This window comes from Taeniopygia guttata, chromosome 3 (genome assembly GCF_048771995.1).
Source record: "Taeniopygia guttata chromosome 3, bTaeGut7.mat, whole genome shotgun sequence".
Classification (NCBI taxonomy): Eukaryota; Metazoa; Chordata; class Aves; order Passeriformes; family Estrildidae; genus Taeniopygia; species Taeniopygia guttata.
Window position 1 is genome coordinate 75,163,106 of NC_133027.1, and position 27,139 is coordinate 75,190,244.

The window sequence follows — 27,139 nt, forward strand, 5'->3', positions numbered from 1 at the left end:
CAGCCCCACTACCATCCTCTAAGCTCCTCTACCAGACTCTATTTTGTTGGCAACTCTTGCACTGCAGGAGCCAAGCTGAGCACAACACTCCAGGTACTGGTTTCACAAGGAAGGGGAAGTAACCACTTCCCTCAGCCTTCACACTGACCCACACTTCCAGGCTTTCACTCTTCACAGCTGCCCCCAGGCACTTTTCTGCAAAGGGCAAATTTGTATCCAGCCTATCTGTCCACAATCTGGCTACAAAAATGCTTTGGGAAATTTTGGCACCTAGCCTTAGAGGATTTAGCTTCAATATGACTAAGATCACCTACAAATCTACCAAAACAGCATCTCTTGCTATTCAGTTAAATTTCTTTTGGCTCTGCCTTACAAGGAAAACATCAAACCAAAGGGCCTGCCCAAAGACATCCATCTGGCACCATGAAGTTCTACCCATGGATTAATTTTTTCCTGAAGAGGAGGCTGGTCTTTGTTGATAGTATTTCATCAGTGAAAACAACTATACTAAAATGAAAACAAAGTAGCAAACTCCATCTTTACCAGCATCACCTAATCAGGTGTTTCAGTTGTCTGAAGAGCTAGGTGTAGTGTCTATATGTTGTCAAAACAGTCTAAAGCTGATAGTGATTTTATTATATTTGTGGAAGGCATCACTTACAAAGAAATATTTTATGAGATGTTCTGTGGTTTCCCACTTAAGTTAAAAAGAGGTGGAATGCAGCAATTTCACTAAATAAAAACAAAAGACAGATATCATTTTTATAATCCATCCTTATTACAAGAGCCATGTTAATGCTGTGAAAATGTGAGTCATAGTCTAGTTTTTACTTCTGGAAAACCACAGAATTTGTTAAAAAATTACAGAGAGCATTTAACAAAATGGAGTATTTCTAACCAGACTTAGTTGATACAGAACTGCACAGAGCAGTCATCAGTGACTGGCTGTCAATTCTAACATCCTAAGTGGGGTACTCACCTACATTGGTCCTTCTGGGAGAAGCCTATGTGAAATACTAAACAATATGGTTTTAAATATACAGTGAAACAAGCATTCAAGAGAGCTTGTCACTTGTTTAAATACCTCTAACAATGGTAAACAAGACAAAATATTGCCAGTCAAGACTGTTGGGTTTCTTTCCTTTGTTGAATCATAAACCATCTGACAACTTGGTAATGTAATTCTGTCAAGTCTTAATCAGATTCATTATCAGGAATTGCATGATCCTTTGGGCTTAAAAGGATTCCCAATTGCAGACTGGACTATATAAAAAGCATTTTTCATAAAAACCTCTCAAATTCTATAGAGCTTCCTTAATTTATCTAAATGTCAATATTTCTGGTTCAACAAGTCTCAAAACACGATTTAGCCAGCACAATAGCTTTATTTTACAATTTGAATTATTATACACAATTCAGTAAAAGTTCACAGGAGGAACAGCATGGAGACATACCACTTTTTGGTATTTCCTTAAATTAGAGCCAAAGTGCAAGGTCTCCAATTAACTGCCAAGGTAAGAGAACAATATTTGGCTGTTAACACAAGTCATGTTAACACGTAAAACATCAAATCAGTTAATGAAAAGGCCACATTTTCAGATGCAATGATAAGTATTTTAATAAACTTTTGGCTTCTTTTGGTAAGATAAATTGCCACATATCCTACAGCTAACAGGTAATGGAACATCATGTTTTCCCAAGGCATGTAAGAAAGCCAACAACACCGCCTCTGCATTATTCCATATACCTTAAAAATGAATGCCAAAAGCAACTATTCATGTGAAATTTTATTTCCTTCAGACAAGCTGATACTCTTCTAAAGAAAATATAAAGGAAAAAAGAAAGGAAAAAAAGTCCAATTCAAACTTTTCCATATACATTATCTTGAGGCACAGGTTCCCCTATCATTAAATGAAATTTTTACACAGGCTATATCATATATTACAGCATTGTTCCTATTTGAAGTTATGGCACATTGACTTCCTGGGGTGAAAAAAATTATCCTCTGTGTTCAGCTGCTACAATATGGCACAAAGTTAAAAGTTAACACCATAACTAAATACTCTGATGCTTTTTTGCTGGCTATTTTTGGGGTGGACATAAATAAAAGGCACACTTTTGCTGTCTCCTCTCAAATCATTTATGTAATGTACAAGCCTAACTTCCCAGCACTGCTCCAGGCCTGCTGGCCCAGTGCAAAAAAATATTTAAGTCAGCTTCTAGTGCTAGTAGCAGCTTTATATGCTTAACCAATGGCTTTAGTTTAGCATGCTACTTCCACTGCGGTGACTACTGATGACAGGCCAACAGTGTTCCTGAAAAAGAAAATTACAAATCCTCAAAAAAGTAAACGACGTTAAAAATAAAATTATTTATATTCACTTACATGTCTATTTTCCAGATGTGTTCACAATGTTCAGAAAGTGCACATTTTGAAGTCTTGTTTCAGTATTACAAATGTCTATGACCTACACATTATAGCAGTGCCACTTGCAACAGTATCATTGAAGAACTGTCAACCCTGCCATGACTGACCCTGTTCTGCAAGAGCATCATGAAAATACAAGAATTTGCTCTTAGCTAGAACTTAGTGTCCATAATATCTTCAGTATGGTATTTTAAAATATTTGCATTGAACTTTGTACAGCAGTTAGAATCTGAAAAGTAGAAGTTTAGTAGTTTCACTTTTTGGCGCTCATTTTTACTTAAAATATTTTCAAGAATGGAAGTAATCTTACAGCACATGAAGAACCCTCAAAAATAAAAGCTCCACTAAATATTACACACTGTTAAAAACTTACCCCATAAGATTTAGTTACTGATTTGTGAAACCTTACAAAATTACCTTTCGTGATTTAACAACAGGTAACATTGATGAAATTAGCATATATAAAAACAACTTAGGTCTTAACATCAAAGGTCTGACAAACAAATTTAAACAAGAATATTCTGGGTTAAGACTAGTGCTAAATTTAGCTCCTAAATATAGCTAAATTTAAGTTTAAGAGTTTAGATACTCTCAATTTAATATGCCTTTAAAAAAGGTAAAGTCCAACTTTCAGAGGAGTCTGTAAAGGAGCAGTTTTAAGTCTGGAATAATTAGGTATTGTGGCTAGAGTTACCATAAATATTGACTACATGCTGACTTGACAAGGTTGTGTAAAAAGAACTGTAAATTGAACCACTACCTTTGAAGGTTCTTGCTTTGGTTATCTTTAAAAAAAAATCTGACTGTTAAAGTAACAGTGCAAGTTCACTATAAAGCCACATGCTTCTTTCTCGATGTTCTCTTACCAATTGGTTTTTATTATGTCCACTGCCAGCAATGGACATTCTGCTTGGAAAATCCACCTCCTTCTGTGAAAGGTTTGGCTAAACCAAATGAAGAAAGTAATTCTGATATCAAGTTAAATGGGAACACACTATTTCATTGAGTTCTTGTTCAGAGTATTTAAAAACCTTCTTCACCTACAGTATTTTTGAAACACAAGGCACAAATAGGGAGTGGACATTCCAGCAAAAGGTGATTGTCTGAAATTAATAGTCCACAGCAGTCTTCTAGTCCAGCACAACGAAAGATTCTTGCTGTCCAATTCTATGCCACATCTTCTAGATAATCCGCAACGTCGCTTAACTGAGAAATTGTAAGATCTTGTGTGATGCTTTCGAGCTAGAAAATTTAAAAAATTGCAAGCTCAGAAACCACAAAACCAATAAGTATTATGTCATGTATTCCTTCATGTGCTTTCATATACCTTTTGGCCTCAAGCTCTTTCAGTGAGATTACACAATCCCTACGAGGTACTCAGACAGATCTGGAGATACTCGGGTAAACCTTTGTATGTTGGGCACTGAACCAGCTTCCAATACATTTTACACACCTAGAAAGGCACAGTGAGTTGTGCTACTGAACAACTGTTGCAGGGTTTTTGTTTTGTTGGGATTTTGTCAATCAATATAGCATCTAACTTAGAAAGGATACTAGGTGTAAAAACCAGAATGTAATGAATAATTAACCTTAACATACAACCTAGGAACTAAGGAGAACAGCATGGTACTTCACAGGAGGTTGGAAACAAAGTCAAGACAAGATCAGAAGAATATAAAAAACAACTATTCAAAAATAATCATACTTTATCACTGGCATTTGATTCTTCTGTTCCCACAGAAATTTCATCTATTTCTTCACCAATACTGATGTCACTTTTTTCTGAGCGATGACTCGTACTAAAGAGAAAGCAAACCATAAGCACAGAAATAAGATTTCCTTATAAAACATCCAGGTATGACATTTACTTTATACCTGGCATTTGATTGGAATTGCACTTCCTAGCAAGTCAGATGTGAAGTTCCTAACAACTAAAGGCTTTCTACCTAAATGAAGCCATAATAAATACTGAGAAATACTTAGGCCTCAGTCATGCAATTTACAACACCAATACCTTCACATCATAAGCATGAGGCTATTAAATATTTGTTACCAACTACGCATGATGCTTTATTTTACAATTGAGTAGCTCAGCATACAACACAATTGACTAATTGCATTAACTGCTAAAACATTATTAAGTGCGTGGCTCAGGAAAAACACCAAACCCTTTCCACAAAAACCCAACATAGTATCATGCTGAAGTTAGCAGTAGGTTTTTAAGGAACGCATTATCCCTATATAAAAAGAGATCTGGTTTGGTTGCTTTTTTAACTGGTAACTAAATCTATTAAAATACCAAACTGAAGTTTAAAGGAGTTCAGAAATACCCAGTGATGGTGGTTGTCTCCAATATTATGAAATAATTAAAATATGCTAGTGAATATGCTTATACTGCATAAAGTACTACCCCTACTGGGGAATGATCCTTCTCTTACCTGTTGAAGTCATCAGCATATTCATCATCATCTCCATTTCCTAAATAAGATTTAAAAGCTATTAATCAAACAAGTTCTCTTCAGGAAACACAAAACCTCCCCAAACTGTTCCTGCACCAAAATACATGGTCTGATGACTAGCAAAAGTGGAAGTAGATTAAATTAGTTACACTGATTAGGAAGATGAGTTATGTTTGCCATTATTTAATCTCAGTATTATTAACATAAACGGTTTCAAAACTGAACATACATTTTCAGGACATTAGCTGCATTGCTGAATACAAAACTTAAAATACTTGACAGCTCTATTTTGAGAGAATTTTTCCATCACACCTTCTTCGTATTGCACCAAAAGAAAGGCAACTTTCAGAGGTGTGGAGGGCCTCTAAATGTGCCACTGAAAAGCAGTAATATTTACCAGGCTATCTTTTAACAAAAATATAAACCTGCTCTTTTTGTAGAAACCTCAACAACAAAATTAATCACTTCGTATTAGTAAATGCATACAAAGAATGAATCAAAATTTTGCTCCATTTGTAAAATATTAACCCACAAGAGACCAGTTTTCACTTTTCTGGATTTCTTTAGATCACATGTTGCTTTTAACTATATTAAGCTTCACAATCTACGTTAAATAGAATAACATAAGTAAAAACTGAAGATTTTAGCTCAATATGTGTACTTGAGTTTCTAAGATTTCTCTAAGAAGCTGGAGCAGAATTTATCAGTTATGGCCAACCAAAAATACCAGAGCTTCCTCATGTTTAGCAGTTACTTGCCTAATTCTAGTGATCCCAGCTTTGCATTCACCAACCGCAGGTCTTTTAAAACAGAGTTTCTATCCAAATCTGTAAACAAAAGCATTTATATCAGAAATTGGACTTGTCACTCATTAGTAAGATCCCACTTACACATAAAAACTAACCATTTATAACACCTGTTCTTTTATATCAGCCTTATGTCCTTTTATAGTATAGTACAGCAATATAATATTATATTTTCACAGCTGAAATCTGATAACAGTTAAAAACTCAAGGAGTAAACAGGAATAATTTCCTACTTCTCAGGGATTCACAACATGAAAGCAAGCACCTCTAAATAATTGGTACAAATAATTTAAGATAATACAAAGGAATAAGCCAATTTCATTTAAAAATGAGCAGTAGAATGATATACTGCTTTATATATAGACAAAAAAAAAAAAAAAAAAAAAAAAAAGGATGTAGATAAGTATTTCATGCTCCAAAGCATAAAATGCCCCAGTGGTAGCACAATATATCCAAACATGCCATCACTCTCTAAGATAGCACTGCTGTAAAGCACATTACAACCAGAAGTGGGCCACATAATCTATCATTCTTCTATCTGAACTTGTAGCTCATTCATTGGATTACAGAAATAAGCTCTACAATCATCAAAACACAAAAAATTATGAAAACTTACTATCAGACTCCTTTAGTAAAGGTGCACCAGTCAGGGAGCTTAACCCACTTTTTAGAGCTGGTGCGTCAGAAAGGGATGCTAGACCTCCTGCTTTATTAGCTTCAGTTTTCCTGTAAAAACCAAATAAATAAGTACTCCACTCCCAATAAGAACTGCAAAATATGCATCATTACTTTCTTTTCTGTTATTACATTGTCATAAAACTAAAACAGCAATACTACAGTAAAATAGAGCAAGGAAAAAGCCTTGTTCACTGCAACCTTAAAAGCAGTAGGCAGTTCACTGGCACAAGTGTCAACCACAACACTGACTGAGAAAGCCACTTTCTCACCCATGCAAAGACTTCCGCCTGTCTTCTCCCACAGACAGAGCACCTTCATCAGCATCACTATTTATGTCTAGGGGCCTTTCATCACCCCCACATGTAAATGCAGCCAAAAGAAAAAAGATTCAGACATAAATCAGTACTTCAGTTTGTTTTACATCTTAAAGAGATTACTTCTGATGAAGATATTAATTCTAAGAGAAGTCAGTTTACAGAATGAAAACCTCTTGGTTATAGGAAGATAGATATCAGCACATGTTCATTTGGCTACTACCTAGTTCAAATCCTACTTGCAAATAAACTATAAATAAACACAAATAAAAAGAGACCAAGGTTTTCACATTTAGTATTTCCAGAACTTTTTGCTATTTTGATTCCATTCCTATAAATAATGGGCATAATCATTCATTATATCTAGATCACCTAAATATCATGTGTAACATCATATGTTAAAGTGCTTCAATATTTTGAACAATGGGTTAGAGACCTAGAGATAATAATTGCCTGGATCATCTCTCACACTGTCATTAGCAACTGCTTGCTCTGAACCCATCTTAAATGAACAGGCAAGATTTCCATAAGGAAACTAACTTTTTGAAAAGAAAGCAATGCTGGCAGCTGTCCTACTTATTTACCCCTTGAGACTCCAGCACACCAGCACAAAGTACCACAAAGGAGATTCTACCTGAAGACTATGGGGGGGGGGGGGGAGGTTGCCCTCTAGAAGAATTGTCAGGAAGGTAAAAATGAGCAATTCAGCACACACAGCTCAGCTACAAACAGCTTCTAGCTCATTTGCTGGTAACACATTCAGCACACCTTATTATGGGATGTTACTAGAATGGCTGCATCACAGTAACGTGCTACAAAATACTACTTGTGGACTGTGACTCCACTACAGACAGACAGTGTGGAAACAATTTTTTCTGTAGGGGGTTTCTCCACTAGGAAAAAAAAATACTTGCTTCACTAAATAATTAGCCTGTTTTTAGGATTGTCTTTTAGAAGAAATCTAGTTTACCCAGTTTCAAAGAAAATTTCCCTTGCTGTCATATGAAAATGTTCAAAAAGTAAGAAATTAGTAAATATTATTATGCAAAAGTTTTTGCAGTTTTTTCTAATTACCCAACTTATTATTTAGACTACCTGCTACAATGGTTACTTTGGTTAAAGGCTAGCTAAACAAGCTCTCGAGTAAGGAGGAGTAAATGCACTCAGATACAATTTTAATCTTGATATTAACAATGAGAAAAGAAATACTATAGTAGGGTTAGTTGTAACACACAGTATTTTCCAGAGTACAATCACTGCCCTTTGAGGAAAAAAAAAAGTCTACTCCAATGAAAAAAATCCAACAAGAGCTGTATTATAAATAATCTTTCAAAAAAAGTACGTTAATTTACTAGAGACAGACTTGGTTTACCTGGTATAATGACTTTGTGCTCTACTAGAATGATCCTTCTCTAAGACTAAGTATCTACTGTAGCACTAATGCAAAAAAGCTTATGCTGCTCTGCCCACTATCAGCATAGTGGGGGAAAAGTCAACTGCCAAACCAACAAATGATCCTGCAACCTCTTCTTAATGTCTGCTAAGCTGAAGTAGTTCTCTGATTACTTCAGCACAGCAAAAGGACGCCATGAAATGATCCTGCAGCATTGCTCAATACAGTGGTATCCAAGTTAAGCTTCAATATAATGTAACACAAATGTTTCAGTCTTATAACAAAGCTGCTGCATAGGTCAGTCACTAGTTGTTGTTTCAAATGGCATTTTTCAGTCATCAGACTCCACAGTTGAACAATAAAAAACGTGCTTCGCATGCATCTGCAAAACTGGTACATGCAGCAGTAACAACACTTCACTGAAAACACTAGTGTTGCAATGTGAAGAGAAAATCCTCAGCTGCAAGGAAACTTTCCTTATTATTACAGTCTGTGGAGCCATTCCTTACAAAGCTGAACCAATATTTCATGCACTGTCCCCGTCACTGTCCACTTCCTTTAGTAAAGATCACCACTGCAGCTCTATTCCAAGAAGAAATACTCATGTCTGTGCCTCATACATGTTCATTCCACCAAAGAAACAGGCTGGGGATATTAGATGCCCTAACTGATGCACCTTAAAGTGATACAGGTTTTTCCACTCATAGGACATCCAAGAAATCCCAGAGAACACTGTGCATAGAATAGACTAGACTAGACTAGACTAGACTGGAATAGAACAAAATAAGAGATGTTAATATTTTGGAAATAAAATGTTCCAGAACAACACTTACAAAAGCAAATTATCAAATAACTAATAGCTCTCGAAGGTCTGCAAGCATTCAGAGGACAAAATAAAACATGTATTAAAAACATCCACATTACCTACCAGCCATAAGTTCTTTCTGGTTTGGGTACAGGATCATCAAAGAAAGAATCTCCCTCTACATCATCTTCATCCACAACGGGATCATTTTTTTCTTTGGTATTCAAGTCTTTGTTTTCTAGTTGAAGATCTAGTTTTGTTTCATTAGGCAGAAAATGAATACTTCTTTTGCTTGCCTCCCCTGATGAGACACTTGTATCACTCTGAGTGTTTTCAGCAGCCTTGAAAGATAAAGACAGGATTGTAGGTATTCATGTCATGTAATACTCTTAAGTATATATATAAATGCACAACACATAACATACACCTAGCATCACTTCTTAAAATATTACCTCAATCCTAAAAAGGAAGCAAGTTCATTAGTATCGTCAAGAGTCACACAATAAAACGTTGTTTTATCACTTCACAAAGTGTTCTTTATTGAGGCTGCCATTAAAATCTTCTGTTCCAGCCTCTGCATTGCTATGCTATCTACACCACTTCTATTATAAAAGCAAACAATTCTAAAATATCTTTGTTATCAAATAAAGAAATCTACAGACAGACTGATTCTTACACTTTATTCATGTTATTTTGCAACATCTCTACAAACAAAGGTTCTTAGTTATCGCCACTGTCTTCAAAATAAATCAATTTAAACCCATGGAAATTACTCTAAATTCCCTACTAAATGGGAATCTCTGCAATATAGTATTAAGTATTAAAGTAATAGCATAAGAAAATGAGAGTTACTGACACCTTCTCTCAAATACTAAAACAAAAAATGACAAAAGCAAGACTTTAAAAGTACGTATTTTTCAGTCTTCTTCTCATGCTTATGGCTCAGTCCTAAAGTCTGGAACCTAAGGACAATTCCATATGCAACCTTTCACATCAAGTCATACAACTCAAACTGTAGCTTGTGGCCCAAAAAAAAAATTCTAATTTACCTAGATAATCAAGGTGCCAAGAAAAAAAAAAATGTTTCTATAATATTACCTAGCAAGGAGTACTGCTATTTTTACTTTCTCCTAGACTTATTAAAATTCAGCCAGTAAAAGATTTATGACACTAGCTTCCTTTCTACAAACTAATAGCAGCACAGTTTTGAAACGAAACAAAAAGTATTATTTAATCCAGATAGCCAATGCAGGTTGTACTGTCTGAAGTATTTTTTATCAGTCATTAACTTTCATTCAGAAGGCTGAAGCCAAATTTTCAAACTAAAGGCCATGAAAGTTAAAATTACCTTGGCAGGTCTTTTTCATAGCAACACTATTTTATCTCAGTCACAGAATCATATTCAATTGCTGGCAGTAGCTCAGTTTTTTTAGGGCAGGAAAAGGTACTTAAACCCACAAGTGGTAGTAATAAATATTTTGATTTCCTATCCAGAGTAACAGAATTGTTTTTGAAAATTAAGAGTTTGATGATAGCCTGGCTACAATAAAAGGGAAGCTACAGCTACTTATCCATTCTGGGCCCTATAATATGTCATGCCAGAAAAGTATAAGCACAACAGTTCATCTTTGTTTGGAATCATAGATGAAAGTTTTGCTGAGTGGAATAAACATTTTCAAATTGCAGATCATTTAAGTGAATGCTGTCATATCTTCAGTTTCACAAGAGTTCTCTCTTTTACTCATCTCATGTATGTTACAAAGCTTTTCATTATATATAATCTTACCTTATTTGGTATAGAGTGTGCACTTGACCATCCGTCAGATGATTTTGATGTGGGGCACTGGCTGTCACTTAAAACTGGAGCCACCTAAGAAGTTTCAAATAAGTACTTACTAAAACTTATATTTAAAATTAAAATTATATTTAATTTTGTAATAACTGGCACTGGTGAGGTTGCATCTCGACTACTGCATTCAGGTTTGGGCCCCTCCCATTAGAAAAGATATTGAACATGTCCAGAGAAGGGCAACGAGACTCATGAAGGATCTAGAAAACATGTCCTAAGAGGAACAGTTGAGGCAGCTGATCTAAACAAGAGAAGGCTCAGGGGAGATGTAGTGAGGTGGGGACCAGACTCTTCTACTGTGCCTACAGTGAGAGGTCTAGAGGAAATGGCTTTAAGATGAGACAGGGGGAACTCAGATTACACATTAGAAAAAAATGCTTCACTGTTACAGTGGTCAGGCAATAGAACAGGTTACCCAGAGGGGTGGTGGAGTCATCATCTTTGGAGGTGTTCAAGAGGCATCTGGATCTGGTGCTGGGTGCCGTGGGTTAGGGGTTACAGTGATGGTGCTATGCTGATGCTTGAACTGGATAATCTTTCAATGGTTTCTTTCAATCTCAGTGATTCTCTGATCCTATGATAATTGCATCCAACAAGAAACAAGGCTACCACCCTCACTTGGACAGTATGCAAACCTTGACACTGGGAAGACAACTGAAGGTAGTACTAGAGAAAATTGGGAAGTTTATAGTCACACACAGTATGGAAATCACAGAGTGAGGAGATCAGGAGGGGCTCTCCCTTCTAAATTGCACTAGGGATTTGACTCCATACACTGCTGGCACGTGTCCCTCAGCTAGTCTGTTAAACACCCTCTAATACAGTGGAGTGCTCAGCGGAGTCCCCATAACAGGACAGACAGACTGGCAAGCACAAGAGCCTTGGCTTTCCTGGGGCATTCCCAGACAAATACAATGAAATAAAAAGTCTCAAAGAAATCCTGCTTTCACGTGACAGAAAATTATTAAGTTAAGAAGTCTATGACAACTACTCCTGAATTTAAGCTTTCTTTGGGACAGTGAATACATCCTGGGTATAGAGAACTTTCTTTCAAATCACAATCAAATGCTATTGGTTGGGTTTAGTTCACTTAATCACCAAATTTATTATCTATTCCATTCAAAAACTACTGTCACTGTCTTCAAATACTTAAATACTTTGATATATTTAATTTAAGTACATATGTTTTCAGTACAGCTTTAAAGCTTTTGACAAAACTCATCTGAGGCTTTTCATGTCATATTAAAATTAGAAGTATTAGAGGTATAGATGAAAGTGTTACCAAACCACACCAGAAATGAGAAAATAAGTGACACAGTGTTTTTGTCATTCATCTAGATTCACTCTGTGCTACTCTGCTGTAGCAGAATATTAATAAAGAGTCCCAGGGTGGTATTAAAAGTATTACTCATAAAGTTTATCTCTTATCTCTCTGATTAAGTTGAAGGCATAATATAACAAAGACCTGAAACAGTATAATAGTACAACAATAGCCAAGTGTTCATAATTTCAGTTTTCATAATTAAAAGGAAGAATAAATAAAGAAATTCCAATTTAATATTACTTACTTCTCCACCACCTGAATTCTTTTTCTGCTGACACTTCCTAACAACCTCCAACAACAGGGGGCCACCCACAGTACCTTCTGCTTCTGTAATTCCCAAATCTCGAGCTAAGTTTTCTCGACCATCAAGACCATTTAGCTGGAAGGATAACAGAAGAAAAAAGAATCACAACATCAAAATAACTGTCAGAAAACAAAAGATAAATTTTGTAATACAAAAAAGTTTTATTTAACACAGCTCTACCTGAACTAAACAGTGATTATTTATGTTGTCTTGTTGCTGGTGGACTAAAGTAATAAAATCATAGAATCACTCATGTTGGAAAAGACCCTTAAGATCATCAAGCCCAGCACTACACCATGTCCCTAAGTGCTTCATCTACACCTCTTTTAGATACAGTGTATTGCGTAATTTACTTCTGATCTGCACCTGAACTTGTCACAGATCATGCAAAGTTATTTTAAATATGCAAGAAACCATCATTAGCATGCTTAGGGATATAATAATTTATATGGCGAAATTACTTTAGCCTATCACACTTAAAAGTGGATCCAAGGACACCCAGACAGCAGTCCCAGCAAATTCATGGATGACGGAGAGTCACCATTCCTGTGCGTACAGAATTACGCTCGCACAGGTTAACACCTACTTTCAGTCTCTGTTTCACATTAAAAATCACATGGGTTTGGACAGAAAAAGGGATGAAAACAATTTGGTAATCATCCAAAAAAACCCACAAAAAAACCCCAACAATACTTTTTCAAACTGAACTTCACACTTAAGGAGAAGCAAAATGCTACAGCAAATCTAGGCTGGTTAGCACAGCCCCAGATAGCAACACTGAAAAGGGCACCAGTTAATCTCAATCTCTTGAGCTACCACTAGCCAAGCACATTAGATAAAGAGACAGCACAAGAAACTGCTCAGAGGCAGAGGCTAGTAGAGATAGACAAAGTCAAATCTCTCAGCACCCTACCCAGCAGTCCTGGCCAGCTCAATTAACTTTGGCAAAATTTCCTTCATGCACTTCCAGATGTGAAATGGACATGTTTATTGGAAAACAGAAGGGGGGCATTTCAAAGAGCATAAGATGCCTTTACAATGCAAATGAAGCACTGCTCCCAAGAATGAGTGGCAACACAATACAAAGTGTGACTGTTTTTATTTGTTTCTGTTTGGTAGCATGAACATGAATCTTTGTACAGATGTGTTTTAATAACTTAGTAACTAATTTTGGATATCTTTGCCAAGGATATTTGGCAAAGAACAAAGTTATATGGGATTTTCTTTGAATAAATCCCTAAAATGAAATATGAATTTCTGAGAAATAGAAGTCAACTAACTGATTGATTTGAAAAAATTGGATTTTTAATATATTAACTATTTAAACCAACTTCAAGAAAAAAAAAAGTACTTGACACGTAATAAGAAATTCTGCAGGGAAATGAAACTGCTTCAAACTCAAAATTATTATTAAAACCTTTATATCATAAAAAGAAACAAAGATGACGGAAACCCTCTAATTCAGTACCTAAAGCCTTAAAGCAATCAGTTGGGCCACATAATCACTGTAGGTCCCTCCCAACTGAACTATTCTATTCAAACACTTTTTGTCAAGTATATCTGCACAAAGTCCTTTTTGTCCCTGAAATTTCTTTCAGAGTAAATGACTGACATTACTTTAGTTTTCATGTAACAATACTAACTTAATATTATGACACAGTAAAGTTAGTGACAAAAAATGTTGCAGGGGTATGCAGGATTCAAATACCATTATATGATGCCACAAAAATTATCAGCTTGTTAATTCGAAATTAAATTACTATCTAGCATTGATTTGGATAAATATTCATATTAGCCCACTTTCCTGAAAAATGTATTTTCATGACACTAAGTATCTATCGCAGACAAAACATAAAACCCACATTTTTAATAAAAACAAGTAAGTGGTTTAAATAAATCTGGCATAGCTTCTGCATTCATTGCCACGCACTTCAGTGAGCATTATATAGAAACAAAATCAGTCTATCTTACTGTGCTTGATTCAGGCTGAAAAACAGCTAAAGTAAAATCAAGATTGAAAAAACGTAGAAATTCTGCAACAAGACCTGCTACCAAGCGACCTAAAAAGAAAACAAGAAGAGTTAAAATACACCAGACAGAAACAAATCTTATTTCAAAGACTTAACAGTAATGCCAGCACACATGCCTTCACTTTGGACACAGTTTAGACATTCAGCAAACTACCACCTCATAGCAAGTTTGTATACCAACTCCTTAATTTTGGACTTGGCTGTCGATACCAAAATCATTTAAGTCAGTAATACTGCAAGAGCATTACAGATTGCTTACAAAATTCACGTGCAGCATTTAACTATTCAACTGTTTTAAAAACATCATTTTGACATCTGTCATATACATGCATTCACTCCTGTACCTCTGCTCTTAGTTTTTATTGGTTACTGTTTCTGTTGGTCTAGAATGTCTCTGAGTTAGCACAACCATAAGGCATCGTGAAATATTAACTTAAATGCCTTAATCACCTTAATTAAAAATATAACTTCAGCAATATTAATTTTAAAAACTATAGATTTAATTCTATTCTGAGTGAGTAGTAATTAGGACACCTGAAAGGAACAAAAGCATACTTTAAGTAATGGAGACTGCACTTATTAATAAGATTTAAAGATTTAAACCTTTGTCTCCTATTTTTATTATCAGGAGAAGTATATACTAAACAAAGAACTTACCATCCTTTGTACCTAAAAAACTTTTCAAGCTTTCATTTACCAGAGGTGCTTTGTTCTGTCAAAAAGAAAAAACCAAACAGCAATTAACATCATCTACATGCTAGCAAGAAACTGAAAACTACAGAAAGCTAGTGTTTTGGTGTGCTCTGCTGCACAGTGATGCCCTGCCCGTGCAATTCACTTCTTTAAAATCTACCTTTGTATGAATTCTATGACTACAAGTAAAAGCTATGTAGAAATAAATTAATTTAATCAAATTAAATTTATTTCGGAGCTAAAGTAATGTCACCAAAATTCTTAATATCATACTGATTTTTATTTAATGACTGAAGAGGTAAGCTAAGCAGATAACTTAATATGCTGCTTCTCTAATATAGTGCAAAGTTAAGGGCAATTCAGTCCAGCCTTTTAAAAATTGGAAATTTACAAATCTTCCAGATAAATTGTGGACGATGCTAATTATTAGAACACAAATCAATATTAATCTTCTATTAATTAAAACACCTTCAAAGATATTATGAAAAATGCTTTCAGATTTGCCCTCTTCAATTTTTAAATAGAAATAAATCAATATGTTGTGTCTGGGTTTGCCAGAATTGTTCTGAGATTTTCCAAAACAAATTCTAAATGCCATTCCTAAGATGGAATGGGTACTCTGGGTAAGAAAAGGATCAGTTATAGGTATTTATCACTACAGTTGCAAATGCTAACACACAAGAAAGTGCTACCTGAAAAAAGGAAATCTTGATTAATATTTTAGAATTCAGAGTCGTGGTATGTATTAACATGTCACCAGAGTCAGCAGTGCAAATTTAAAATATCATGATACATGCAAGCTTTTTGAGAAATGGTGAGCTGAAATGTACTGTAGCAAATCTCTCTTCATGCTACTTGAACTATTGCTATTACTCTCCAGGTAGTGTGGGAGGTCATTCTCTGGGTGCTCTATAATATCCTGAAGCTTCCCATAAAGAGATAGCACTGTTCTTCTAGATTACTCTTCCACCACATCTTCTTCAGCTATCTCATGTTAAATTTCTGGAATATGGAATCTCAAATCATAGAATAACTACTTTCCATCCTTACTAACATCCCAATATCGTCTGTTTCAGTTAAGCATTTTTTCAGAAAGAGCTCAACCATCTAACCAGTAGAGAAATAGAACAGTTTTCCATTCCTCTCGTTTTGAAGCAGAGAGACTAGACAGACAGCACTCTCTACTCCCCAATTCTAGAAAATGGAAAGACAGAGGAAATGAAGCAGAGTCAGCCATAGAAGAGGTCACAAAACTGGTATCTGTATACCACAGCAGTACTCTTATGCAACCATGTGTCAGTATCTCATTCCCTTAATATTAATATATTGTGGAGGTATCAGTACATAGTCCATCTCTTTATTAAGAATTCATCCTTAAGTGTTAAAGCAAATTATCCTGAAGCAAGCCTACAACATCCTTATGGGAAATACCATAAGCATTAGCATACTTGGCATTTTACTGGACTAAACTGCTTTTGAAATATACTTGTCAAGACATCCCAGTAAAATATTTTTAATTTCAAAAGAAATTATTTTGATTTGATAAAATCTTGATCAGTCAAGTAGATATCTTTTTTTAAAAGATGAATTTGATAGAGAAAACATTTAGCTATTCTGGTCAGCTGGACAGAAGCCATATAAACCCAGCAGAGACAGACAATTAAAATTGTCACTTCAAAAGGCTATTTAACAATTCCTATATTTAAACATCAGGAAACACCCTGATAGTCCTGTTTTGTGTTCTTTATACATCTTATGCAGAAATACATCTTTTTATCTTGTTCCATTTCACAAATAGAAAGTATTAAAGCTATTATATTTATTTCTACACAAAGAATGTTTTTTTCTTTCTGATTTGCTTTTTACAGTTCTCTTACCTCTACTTTCTCTTGTTCTTCTAATGCCAAAAACACAGCTGCTCGTAACTCTGCCTGCCAAACAAAAAACAAAACAAACAGCATTTCTACAAGCACTTTTTTTCCTAAGCAAATAGGTTGCTCCTCAAGCAACTTGGCACGGACTGTCATCTATATCAATGCAATTAAAACACCTAAGATTACAGTCAATACTGTAGAGAAATTATAGTTTCCACTCTGAGAACAAGGCAGGGGGCAGCATAATTTGATACAAGACTTCCTAAATTATTATTCTTTGTACATAAAAAGATTCCAAAGTACCTAAATTATCTCCTATTAGTGTCTTTGACAGTTAAACATCCATCTCTTTCAGGCAGCTCCAAAACACCTACCCTTCATTTACAATTCTCTCAGGAAACATGAACAAAGAGGCCGTAATAGCCTGTTAAAAACTAAACATTAAGGTATACAAATTGCTATGATTTCTTGCCAGATTACACTAAAAACCCCAGCATTTCTCAAGGAAAAGAACATGATCACAGTTATTCAAATACTCCTGGCAGTAACAGTTTACCTACCTGATTCCAAGTATATTATTATAAAGAATCAGAATTCTTCTAAGGACTACGTTGAATATTGAAGCTTATGCCTTGCCTACTTTTTAAAATTTTTTTGTAAGCACTACAGTTTTTCTACTTTCACTGAACACGTCAAATGGATAACATACATTAGTTTGCCACTTTAATCAACCCTTAATGTGACATTTTGAAGTGAGTCCGTAGATAACTGCAGTAATAAACTAGAAAAGAGAGCGTAATAAAGTTTTCTCAACAGCAAAAAACCATCAGAATTTAAAAGAAAGATTTATTTCCATAACTAAGAATAATACCAATATAAAGAATATATGGACTTTCTAATTTATATTACAAGAGGTAACTAAACATGAATTAACTGGTCCCTCACACCAAAAAAATAAAACCAAAAGGAAATGCCCACCTATAAAAAACCCAACAAAGCAAAAAACTCCAAACCCTACCAAAAAAACCCCAACCCACTCAAAAAATAACCAAACAAAGAAAAAAAACCTTTCATGAGAAAAATAAACACTTCTTTTTTAAGGAAACTTCTCTTTGGACACCTTCTTGAAAGACAAAAAATAATGCAAAAAGCTAAAATGATTTCTCACCAAAAGAACATTTACAACGATTATACGCAATGGTCATACTGACACTGCAATCATATTTTTTCAATTCCTGCGATACAGTATTCAATCAGAAAATCCTCTTATAAGCTATTTATTTATTTATTATTCTTATCTTTTTTTTTTCTGGTGTTGGAGTGCAGTTGTCTATCACTGAGACCCTTTACACATCCCATTAACATAAATGTTATTCTTACAAAATCAGTTTCCATTTAACTTTGCAACCAGCAGCTAATAACTTATTTATTTAGTCTTACCTCACTAAAATAGACCTGAAAGCAAGGCTTTCTTTGTCACTTAGGCCACAGAGACCAAATATATTTACATAATAGGATAATAAAAAATAACAAAGCATTCCTCACTGGTTGTTACAACTGTTCAAAATAAAACACACCAGTCAATGCACATGGGTAGGGTAGGGATAAACCCCCCTAAGGGTCTGGATCATGGGACCAGAGAATAAAATTGTCTGAAAGTAGTTGCCAGTACATCAGCTAATCCAGAGTCTGACCTATTTTGAGATTCTGGAACAATATCAAACACTGACTGGTTTATTTTTCTCACTTAACTTGGATTGTTTGCCTGCTCCACTCCTCTAGGTCCAATCCACTCGCTTTTAATTACTAACGAAGGTGCTTTTCTTCCTCTTCTTATCTATTCAATGACACATGGTCAGTTTCTCTCAGATGTTGCTATTCCCCATGAATAGCTGGTTCACCTTTATTTACTTTAGTACCCAATTAATAAACTTAAGGTCAGGAGCTGACCACCAGAAGTTAATGCCACTGTATTTACACATCCCTTTAGCTTACCTGCATCATCTAGAATACCATCCTAAAGCCTTTTCACAGATACACAGCCCTGCAATCAACCCTCTACCCCTTCAAGCATCATAGTGTTTGAAGTTACATGTTCCTGTACTATCCCCACAAGGAAAATTTACATTACTACAACAACACACTGACGTTCATCCTTTGTGGTGGATACTGCTCACATCATAGCACAATATTCTCAAAATATCATCTCAATAAATTTAGACAAAGAACCCCACACTAGACTTTGTGAGGTTAAAGCAGTAATTTTCAACTTCATGAAGACAGTAAAAAGAAACAATAACAAAGCTGAGGCCAAAGGAATGATCACCCTACTAAAAGATGAATCATATTACCCCAGTAGGATGGACAATGTCATATAGGCTTTTCAGAACCTGAGGCTAGTCATAGAGAATTTTAACACCAGAGACTGAGACCACCATCATCAGGTACAGCCACAGCAATTTGCTTCCACCAGCAGGTATAAGGGTTATAACTACACAGATTAATCCACTTACAGTGTTCTTCTCACACTTTTGTTTTTGTTGGGTATGAACAGATTGCATTTCTCTGTGGCCTAGTACCCTTTGGCACCAGCCCAATATGTGTTTCATACATTGTTACAATCTACGCTTGTCATTTTCAACATTTCGCTGTTCCACACTGCCTCATTCTGCTAGCAGTATTCAACACAATCCAAATACACTGTGAAGAATTTTATTCACTGTCTAGTAAAAAGGCAGACCAAAGCTTGATATTCTAATTCCCCAGTCATATTCTAAGTCTTCAAAAAAACACGATTATGTCAACAGAGACAGATGTTGATGAGTAAGTGCCTATCACTTTTACATCCATCAAACCTACAAACTTATTTCTCACACTGTGAAAGACACCCATTCTCTTCTATCCCTAAGAAGTTTTATCAGGCAAGAGCTCATGTCGATTAAACTGCAATTTGGTTTCACTGAACTCGGCTAAAACAAGGAAGGCTATCATTGTATATGACAAATACTGACTCTGTTAGAGAAATGTATGGGTCAGTGTTTTGAAACAAAATTAAATTTCCACTTTTCCTCCCAGGCATTTACAACTCATCAGACAACACTGGTTTTTACTGACTGTTATTGTACTGTAAATCAGAAAATGAAGTCCATGAAAAAAAGCATGTTTTCTGCACTGAACTACAGGATCCCTCTTTAGAACCTGGCTAAGTTTACCCTATTCCAAATAGTGACCCTTTTCCATGTACCCTAAGGACTGTCCATTAAAACAGCTCCCTCAATCTGCGGCTCCCTGAAAAAGAGGATAACAGTTCTTACTATCTCAAGAGGTCCTCAAACACACTTTTTAGGTGGCACCTCAAAAAATGCCAATCTAATTTGGAAATATGCTTTTAATAGGAAGACAACCAGCACCTGCATTAGCAAGGTTATCAGTCTGATTTAGCAGTACGCTTGTAAAGCCATCCACAGCATCTTACACAGCAGATATTGCATGAAAAGTGAAAGGATGAGACAGAGACCACTCAGGACTGAATGATTACCTGTAACTCGTAACTACCTCCCACTTTCAGACTCCAAAATGTACAATATTTAGCAAGTCCATAGACATTCTGGGTGTTGTTTTTTTGGTTTTTTTGGTTGGTTAGTTGGTTGGGTTTTTTTTTTTTTTTAATGGTTTGTTTATTTGTTTGTTTGTTTTGTAGTATTTGTCTTTGATTGTGCTAGAATAGATTTGTCCATGACTTAAACAAGAGATCTGATTTTCTTAAGACAAAACTTGAGACAGTATTTTCCAACAGGAAAATACTTGTAAACTTCAAACACATTCCTACACCTCAAAGCATGTAAGCACATCAGTGGCCAAGATGACTTCTTATAATAAGTACAAAATCTGAATATGGCTTGCTCGTTGCATTGTCTCCTTTGAACAGCTACACAATTCACCTTCAATCCTAATATCCCAACACCTTCCAAAGAGACATCATCAAAATATTTTTTCCTGTCAAACTTTATCCATATTTTCTCCTGCTGGGGCAATATTTCATATGAATGAGCAATGGTTTCCCAACACTGATCTCCAAATGCTATGGAATACTAGGTAAAAAACTTGAGCTTCATAAACTGCTTTGTACCTGTAACACAGTTGAGTATGACATTGTCTGCTAGCTAACAGAGCCTTGCTGTTTGCTTTGTGCATCTCTCAACATTTCTACAAACCCAAAGAGTTATGCAGCTTTTGCAGAGGAAGTCATGGGCTTCTTTTTTCATCCAAGACTCATTAGCAGAAACCATAATATAAATTTCAGCCTGTCAAACGCATATGCTACCACTCCTCTCAACCCACTTCAGCAAGCTGAACATAGTTTTTGAAGCCATACAGGCAGCGTTGTGTATTCCCTAAGAAACAAGGGGTAGGCAAGTTCAGTAAGTGACAATATGGGAGACACTTCAGAGATCTGCAATGGGCCAGCTGGAGGTGCAAAATCTCCTGTAAACTTGCACTCACAAGATGTGCATCAGAGGATGCTGTGGTTAAATGTGTGGTTTAGGGAAGTGAAATGATTAAAGTAATGAGTAAGATTTCTCAGAGACCTGCCAGCTAAAGCACAGGAATGTGTAACCACCACCTGCACCAGCACTGTGGAACAGCCCCATGCATGCCCAAGCATAAACAATCTCTTGCATTTGTAAAATTTAGTGGTACATGGGCACCCTTCGGCACAACTTTCAGTATCTCCACTTCCTAATTCCAAAACAGCTGTCATACACCTTGGTAGACAGAAAGCAGATGCACTGCTCTGGAAAGAGACATGGCTGAACACTGAGCTGTTTAACTGCTAGTGATCAACCCTAAACCTCTGTGTGCACCAGGATAAACACCTCTCCCAGTCTACATGCAAATCCAAGGTTGGTGTCTAACCATAACCAGGAACATCTCTACCAACATTACTCAGTAATACCCTTCCTGTAATCTCCATCTGCAAAATCTGTAAAGGTTCTCATCCTTGAGCCTGTGGTGGGTATGGTGAAACTTTGCAATCGTGGCTAAGTGACATAAAGGAGTGATTATGCACACATAATCTCGTAGAAATAAACAAAGTCCTGGACTAGGAGTAGAACCAGTCATACTTAGGCTCCTCCCTGAGACTATGATGAGGAACATATTGACATCTAAATGTTGAATTTCAGTTATTTTGAAATAATTAAAATGGTTATATTTTACTTGACATACAAAACTAAAAAGAAATAGATATTAAGTTGACTTTAGTATGAACTGCTTCAAAACAAACAACACTTTACAACATGAAGAAAACAGGAGGCTACACTGCAGTTCACATCACATTCATCATGACAGTTAATAATTCTAAGACATTTAAAAGCACTGTTCATTACCATACATGGATTGAAGATGCAAAAGCAAACAGGACAATTTTAACTGACCTGTGCACATGCTCATATTAAAAAAATAGTACTTTTATTCACTCAAACATCACATCACTTGCACTGAGTTTGTACCTCAGCCATCCAGGTTTTGAAGCAAATTAGTAAGAAATTAGCAGTACCACTGGGCCAAAAGCTTTACACTAGTGATGTCATATGACCTTAGTGATGCTAACCCCCCTCACATAACTTTAGCAACATCAAGTTCCAGAGAAGATGAAAAATTCAGGTAATATAAATTTAAATTATTCCAAAGCAAGAGAGTAAAATATATAACCCAAAACAAAATAAGATAACAAAGAAACATACAAGAAGCATAATGGCTCCTCTTGCTCAGATGACGACAGCTTTCCTAGGAGACAGATCACATTCTCTTCAAGACAGAACACCCTTATTTGTACACTATCACACAGAAACAGTGATAATTTTCACTAACATACAAATATCTACAGTTATATTGTGTGTTTACAGAATTCATTAGAAAGCTGTTTCATTCATCAGACTAATTCCAATGATCAACAAACTACATATAATATACATCAGTACTATATACATACATTCATGTGTGTGTATACACATATACACACATATTGCATTTTAGAGAACACAGGAACTTCTCAACTGCAAGCAGTAAATACATTCATACAACTTCCAGTTTTCAAAATATTACTTTATAATTACTTCAGTGCTCAAACTTTAAGACAAATAAAAATTATGAACAAATTTTTAAATGTCATGTAAGTAACACTTTTGAGCTAAATAATTTACATCAACAACAATGCACCCAAGAAACTATCAAAATAAGAATGAACTATAAACTGCAAGCCATTATAAAAGCGTATCTTAGTAGAAAACCAAATTATGACAGTAAGTTTATTTCTAAAAATTACTCTCATTATGTTACAAAATGTGTGACACCCTGATACATTCCATGCACTGAAATAATTCCCCTTGAATTCTGATCCTTCCAGTGCTTCATACCAATGCAGTTATACAATGATCACATATTTTTCTCCTTAATGTAGCTACTTGAATAAATCATAAATACTTTATTGTAGCTTTCTAGCCTCATCCATCTTGAAAAATGGTCAGTTCTCATTCTAAAGTATGAAACAAGCATCAGTTTTAATAACATGTAAATGTTCAGTTTTACCTCATAATAAAAAAAAAAAAAATTGACACGTAATAGATAAGCACTATTGAAAAAATCAAGTTTAACTAGTTTTAATAAAAGGATGACTGCAACTTTTTTTAATGGATGGTGTAATCTAATTTCAATTAAAAGATGACAGCTTAAAAAGCCTTGTTCAATCTTAATTCTTCCAGCAACAGGGTTTTGTCAAGTTATAGTAGAACAAAATCTAAGTCATTAATACTGCCAAACAACACTCATTAAACTCACACGCCAATTAAGGTCTACAGCTAAGAAAAAACCAGCATGAGTTCTTCCAGTCAAAAGCCTTAGCTGTAAGCATACGAGTTATTAAACAGTAGCACCTTGTATTAAGGAGAGACATCATCTGGCAAGGAGGCTGCGTTTTGTATTTTTCTAAGTCATTTGCTAATTTTCCATAACGGCACTTTAGACAGTATTGGATACCACACACTCTAAGCATGATACAATACTGAACTACAATAAATTTATTCACATAAAACTCAATGGACTGGCAACCACAGTATGAAATTTCACATACTACAAAAAGGTAGGAATTAAGAAGTTATGGTTCACGAGCTCCATGTGACCCAATTGCCTTGCCATGCTTTTTTAAATTACAATTTTACTATCACCATACTTGCATTATTTAATAGTAGATGAGTGGTTAACAGATGGTCCAAAAGGCCTATCTGACATCTATTAAAAAAGCTTCACTACTCTGCACACAGTTACTTGAGCTAGAATCTTCATTCTCTTACAGAACTTAAATAAGGAATATCCAATCTGAAAGGGATCAACAACGTGATTTTGAATATTATTTTGCTGAAAAGTATGACTAGTTCAAAATACAGTAAACTTGAAAGTACATACACGAAGATGCTCTCACTTCCATAAATCACTTCAGTTGTTGAATTGTTCTTGAAATATCAGCAACGACCTCTGGAGACTTAAAACAGCACTATGGAAAAACACCACCATCCCTTATCGGAAAGCTACACTTCTGTATATTTTCTTAACATAGCATACAGGGAACATTTGTTCCCTGTAAGCAGGCAGCATCCCCCGAGAGCTTCCAGACTTAGCAAGCCTTCAAGGCACAACTGAAGCAACCCACACTTAAGAAGAACAAGTGCTTAAATAGCGATCCACAACAACTGCCGCTTGAAATTTTCAGTAAGGGCTTTCCGTATCGCAGCAGGGATTAACTTCACCCACCCCGTCCCGCACCACGCTGCAGGCACTGCTTCCAGCCAGCCTGGCGGCAGCGAGGGAGCCCTTCGGCCACACGCTACCCGAGAGCGAACGCGCGCAGCCGGGGCCGGGCTCCCGGCGGCGGCCCCGCGCTCCCCTCGCTCTGCCCGCCCGGGGCATCCCCACTTCCCGAGGCCGCGGGGCAGCGCCGTGCCATGGTCAGGCCCGGGCCCTCGCACCAGCTCCACCACGAGCAGCCGGGGAACGCCACGGGGAAAGCAAGCGCCACCTCCAGGCCGCGACGCCGAGGGAGCGCTCCAGCCGGGAACACCGGCTGCGAGCGGGACTGAGAGGGGACAAGCACGGGAAGCCTGGGTCCTCTCACACTCCGCAGGGCCGCGAAGCGCCGCCGGAGCCAGCCAACGCTCCCCGCCGGCGGGAGGCCCTTTCTCGCCCACCTTAATCTTATTGAGCACCCCGCTGCTCTCCAGCGTCTGCACCAGCAGGTCCCGCAGCTCCGTGTCCTCCTCCGTCGCCGCGGCGGCCATCTTGCTTCTCCCTGACAACGGCCCAAACCGCACTAGCGGCGGGACCAGCCCGGCAGATTCGCCGCCGCCGGAGACGCCAGCCTAGGGCGGACCCGGGGGAACGGAGCGGACCGGGACGGTGGCCGCCCTCAGCACCGCCCCGAGAGGGGACGCAGAGAGGCCGCGGCCACCCGGCGCTTTTGCCGCCCGCTGAGCCTGGAAACTGCGGCGGCGAACGGGCAGCGCGGGCGGCGGGCGGGAAGTTCAAAGCGGGGGCGGCGGTAACGGCCGAACTGCGCGGCTGCCCGCGCCCGCCAGCGGCCCCTCAACGCGCCCTGAGTCCCTCCCCTTCTCCCGCCACGCTCGAACCTAAGCAACTCTAAAAGGAGCGGCTGAGCTGATTTGGTCTGTTCAGCCTGGAGGGGACTGAGGGGAGATCTCAACGCAGTCTACAACTTCCTCGCAAGGAGAAGCAGAAGGGCACGCATGCATCTCTTTGTGGTGATCAGTGACGGGACCCGAAGGAATGACATGAAGCTGAGTCGCGGGCGGTTTAGGTTAGATACTAGGAAAATGTTTTCCTCGAGAGAGTGGTTGGGCACTGGAGCAGGTCCCCCAGCGCTCCCCGGGGAAGTGGTCACAGCACCGAGCCGGTCAAAGTTCAAGAAGCGCTAGGACAGCTCCGACACCGGGCAGCTGCAGCCGCGCTGTGCTCGGGCTGAAGGGTGAACAGCCCAGCCCCCGTCCCATGGCCACGCTCGCTCCAGCGGCTTCTGACGGCCGCAGTGGGCTCCGGGCAAGGTCTCACCCGCCTGCCCTGCTGCCCACAAGGGCACCTGGCGCTCAACAGCGCCAAGGGGGCCTTCTGGAGCCCTCGTTTCGTAATAAGCATGTTCGTTGTTGCTCCTTAAAACAAAAAGTATAAAGCTTTGTAAATTGTAATGCTTTCTCCGCAAAACTACATGTGGCAATTTTTTTCCATGCTGAACTGCTTATAATTTTTATTGAAGAGAAGTCCAATATATGACACATAATCAGGAAAGTAAGTTAGGAATGCTCCAAGGGAGCACGTACAGCCCCCGGGCGAATGCAGGAGGCTGGTTTTAAAACACGTACACCGACTGTTCAGGGATACTCTACAGACTTGGCCAAGCCTGTGAGGACAGGTGTCCATCACTCCACCCCATTTCTGCTGGACACATGGGAGGTACTGCTGGAGTCCTAAGCCCATTCCCACAGCTGCCCAAACAATATAGTATTGTATTTTGAATTGAAACATTAAGAGTCTCACTTCAGTACAAAATTGTGTTAAAGTAAACCCACAACACTGTACTTAAGCACTTAACAATTCTTTCAATTTAATTTTTCAAAACCATGTCAGAAATAAATAGTAGAGACAGAAAGATAATGTCTGGTGATACAGTTATTTTTATTTGTTCACTAGATCTATAAACTTAATGGAAAGACAAAACCCACTTGATAAAATAATTCATGAAGAAAAGATAGAGCAGAGGAAGACAAATCAGTAGACTTAGAAGATAGTTTATAATTTGTAAGATTCATTTAGCATTTCATAAACTGTGCCCTCCAGCTTTCAAATACACGTAGAATATTTTTAATCCATTCTACAGATGTTTTTTGAGCTCTGCAAAACAGCGGACTACTATATAGCTAAATATCCATCAGCTTGAGGGCAGCAAAGCATAGTCCAGTGTCCTACTGCAAGGCACTGCCCCAAACTTTCACATTTGAAGGAAATGTTTCCATTTTGAATTTATGTAATTCTCAAGTCAACTCTGTGGAAATCATAGAAACACATAGCTACAGGCTAGTAACACAATTTAAATAAAATGTAAGCTTCAAAATAATC

At 37.2% G+C, this 27,139-nt stretch overlaps 1 protein-coding gene across 1 annotated transcript; it reads right to left on the reverse strand.

Annotated features, from left to right (window-relative positions):
- Nucleotides 1–1,365: 1,365 nt before the first annotated feature.
- CEP43 (centrosomal protein 43) lies at nt 1,366–25,553 on the reverse strand. Its single transcript, XM_012572499.5, has 12 exons — nt 25,201–25,553; nt 16,961–17,014; nt 15,048–15,102; nt 14,332–14,420; nt 12,301–12,435; nt 10,670–10,753; nt 9,007–9,224; nt 6,310–6,419; nt 5,646–5,714; nt 4,867–4,906; nt 4,134–4,227; nt 1,366–3,670 (listed from the first exon to the last, which is right to left on the reverse strand). The coding sequence occupies exons 1-12, from the start codon at nt 25,288–25,290 to the stop codon at nt 3,596–3,598; spliced, it is 1,113 nt and encodes a 370-aa protein (XP_012427953.1). The 5' UTR covers nt 25,291–25,553; the 3' UTR covers nt 1,366–3,595.
- Between the last annotated feature and the right edge of the window lie 1,586 nt (nt 25,554–27,139).

What these genes read in the sequence shown, in the direction of transcription:
- CEP43 (XM_012572499.5), bottom strand. Translation starts at nt 25,290, where the DNA reads ATGGCCGCCGCGGCGACGGAGGAGGACACGGAGCTGCGGGACCTGCTG. An exon ending in AGAATTCAGGTGGTGGAGAA is followed by an intron (nt 10,754 to 12,300) that starts GTAAGTAATATT and finishes GAAACTTCTTAG; the next exon opens with GTGGCTCCAGTTTTAAGTGA. An exon ending in TATGCTGATGACTTCAACAG is followed by an intron (nt 4,228 to 4,866) that starts GTAAGAGAAGGA and finishes CTTTCTCTTTAG; the next exon opens with TACGAGTCATCGCTCAGAAA.